At 35.9% G+C, this 3054-nt stretch overlaps 1 protein-coding gene across 1 annotated transcript in view; it reads left to right on the top strand.

Moving 5' to 3' along the window:
* The window catches only part of LOC106013040, a 9598-nt gene that overhangs the window by 5005 nt on the left and 1539 nt on the right, over positions 1–3054 (top strand). The window contains exons 2-3 of the mRNA XM_013087737.2: positions 897–1029; positions 2748–2838. Of these exons, the coding sequence (XP_012943191.1) occupies positions 897–1029; positions 2748–2838 (224 nt within the window). The remainder of the gene's footprint in view (positions 1–896; positions 1030–2747; positions 2839–3054) is intronic.

The raw sequence follows: 3054 nt of genomic DNA, 5'->3' as shown, positions 1-3054 counted from the left end.
CACACAAACATAAACACACACATACACACACACACAAACACACACACACACAAACACACAGACACACACTTATACAAAAACGTATTCTTCTTTCTTTCTACATACCTTTTCTTTCCTCTCACAACTGCCTCTAACGATCTGCTTCTGTAATAATTATGTTCTTGTTTTTCAGGACTTTACTTATATTAAGACGCAAAAATACTAGACCATCCTCGGACTATTGTCAAAAGCAAAGGCCTCCTCACCTTTTTTTCCCCTTTTTTGTTTAACCCCAATCCCTTCCCTACTCGAGCGTGTTTAGCGGGTGCTTTGGTGTGGTTTACTCCTTCTTCCATATCAAACATCTGTTATCCTTATCTCCTCTCTATCTTTTTTGCTTTCGTTACTCTCTTATAACACCTCTTATCTCGGCCCTTATATGACCTACCTGTGTTGCAAGTGTAGTAAAACGCTTATGAAAACTAAACACGCCTTTCCGAAAGGGGGGATATTAGCATGTTTTTATTCAGAGTAGAAATGTAAATGGGCAGATTTATCAATGGCATGCTCATACTGTGCTGGAACAACATAGTGGAAACTGCTGCATTTTCTTTCCTCATCCTTACTTTCGTCATTTTGCCTCTACTTCTTTTGTATGTTTGTCACTCTCTTGAGAACTGCTATTTCCGGGGTGCGTTGATAGTGGAAGCAGACTTCGTACTGTTGATGCTAGAGAGGTGAGCAGAGCAGAGTAAGCCTGATTCCCCGTTTGGACTTCTCTGTTGACATCCACCCCTTGGCGCTCATATGACCTTATGCAGTTGTGAGCGCCGTAAAACATTCATAAACCAAACCAGAAACCCTTTTCCCACTTTTAAATGTCATCGCCCTCCCCCCATCCCCCACGTTCATTCCAGACATGCCTGGTTCTGTTGGGCCTCGTCGGTCTGGTCTGCGCCAACGTTGACCAGGTGCTGACGTCACCGGATGTGGACGTGCAGGCTGGGTTTTTTCCTGACTCCGGCTACCTGAGGGGCAATCCTTCTAGAGGTGAGAGGTCACAGTCACAGCATGTTTTAGCTCGTACTTGTGGATTAGGCGCAACGAATTGCTAGTTGCAAAGCGCATAGACCATGCTGCCGAGTGTGTGCATGCACTATTTAAATGCAATTGTTATTATTATTATTATTATTATTATTATTATTATTATTATTATTATTATTATTATTATTATTATTATTATTATTATTATTATTATTATTATTATTATTATTATTATAATTATTATTATTATCATTATTATAATTATTACTCTTATTATTATTATTATTATTATTATATTATTATTATTATTATTATTATTATTATTATTATTATTATTATTATTATTATTATCATTATCATTATTATTACTATCGTTATTATTTTTATTATTATTACTATTTTAAACAGTAGCAATAATAACAATAATAGTATGTTATTATTATTATTATTATTATTATTATTATTATATTATTATTATCATTATTATTTTAATTATTTCGTTTTGTTTCAGTTTTGTTCTTCATATTAGGTGTATGCTGTTATCTTTTGATTTAAAGTAAGATCTATTTTCGCATACGTTCTGTTAGTTTATTTAATATAGTGTTGGGTGTGATTGCGGATGGGCTAGTTTTTTAAGTTAAACTGTTTGGTGAGTTGTAAGAGAAAGAGGCATCATTTTAGAAATCGCTTCTCTTTGTTTGTGATTATAACCCGCTTTTAATCAATGTGCTTCTAAAGAGAGCCAATTAATGAAAACATTACAACGATAAGGAGGAAAAGAGAGGATGAAAAACTCTGTATATCATGTATATTATGTCCCGCAGAGAAAAGTGCAGTAGGCTACAACAGTATGCTTTACCAGGAGTACACAAGCGAAACAATACAAACTAAGAACTTACGGAAGCTTGGCCTTTCTCTCATCGTCGATTCAAAACATACAACACAGTGTGACTTTGCTTCCACATTGCTGCTGTGCAGATGTCGTTCATTTCTATCTAGCAATGGGGAATTTAGGGGGAGGGGTGAAGACAGAGAGAGAGAGGGGGGATGAGGGAGGGAGGGAGAGAGAGAGGGGAGAGAGAGAGAGCGAGAGAGAGAGCGAGAGAGAGAGCGAGAGAGAGAGAGAGAGAGAGAGAGAGAGAGAGAGAGAGAGAGAGAGAGAGAGAGAGAGAGAGAGAACACAAACGGGACGTAACTCTTTAAAAGATTGTTGTTATCGTCTTCAAAAATTGTTGTTTCCCTTCTTTGCGTTATTTCCATTTATTCCCCTTATAAAAAGACGCTTCCAATCAAGATTTTGGTAAGTCTTTCTCGTCCAGGTTCGAGTATACGTTGATTGCTCTCCTTGACCCAAAAAGACTCATTTCCATTTCAAGTTGCTTCACACACACACACACACACACACACACACACACACACACACACACACACACATACACACATACAAACATGTACTTTGTCATGCACCCCTCCCCCTCACACACAATGGAGCATGGAGACAGTCCAGTTAGCATTTTGATGGGATTCATCTCGGATAGATATGGTTCAAATTCCTAATGGGTTGACGTGATCTTGAACTGGATTTGTTAGGGGACTTTTTCAGCTCTTCAACAACAAATAGCCCTGATTCTTTCCGAGATGGACTTAGCATTTGGAGGTCCTGCTTCATAAAAGACCATACCATCTTTGTTTAGCGCTTTATACCTATGCCATTCCTTCTCCAGGTGTTGCTCAGGCCCCTGCTGGGTACAGAAAAGACGGCAACAGCTTAAACAATGTCTTCTCCTCAACCAATAGTCTTGCATCAAGACTCAGGTTTGTTTTTAATAGTAATAATAGTAATAATAGTAATAATGATAATGATAATGATAGTGATAATGCTAATGCTAATGATGATAATAATAATAATAATAATAATAATAATAATAATAATAATAACAATAATAATAATAATAATAATAATAATAATAATTATAATAATTATAATAATAATTTAAAATTTTTTTAACAATACTGATAATAATAATAATA

Source organism: Aplysia californica, unplaced genomic scaffold (genome assembly GCF_000002075.1).
Source record: "Aplysia californica isolate F4 #8 unplaced genomic scaffold, AplCal3.0 scaffold00631, whole genome shotgun sequence".
Lineage (NCBI taxonomy): Eukaryota > Metazoa > Mollusca > Gastropoda > Aplysiida > Aplysiidae > Aplysia > Aplysia californica.
This window is presented reverse-complemented; position numbering and strand designations above follow the sequence as displayed.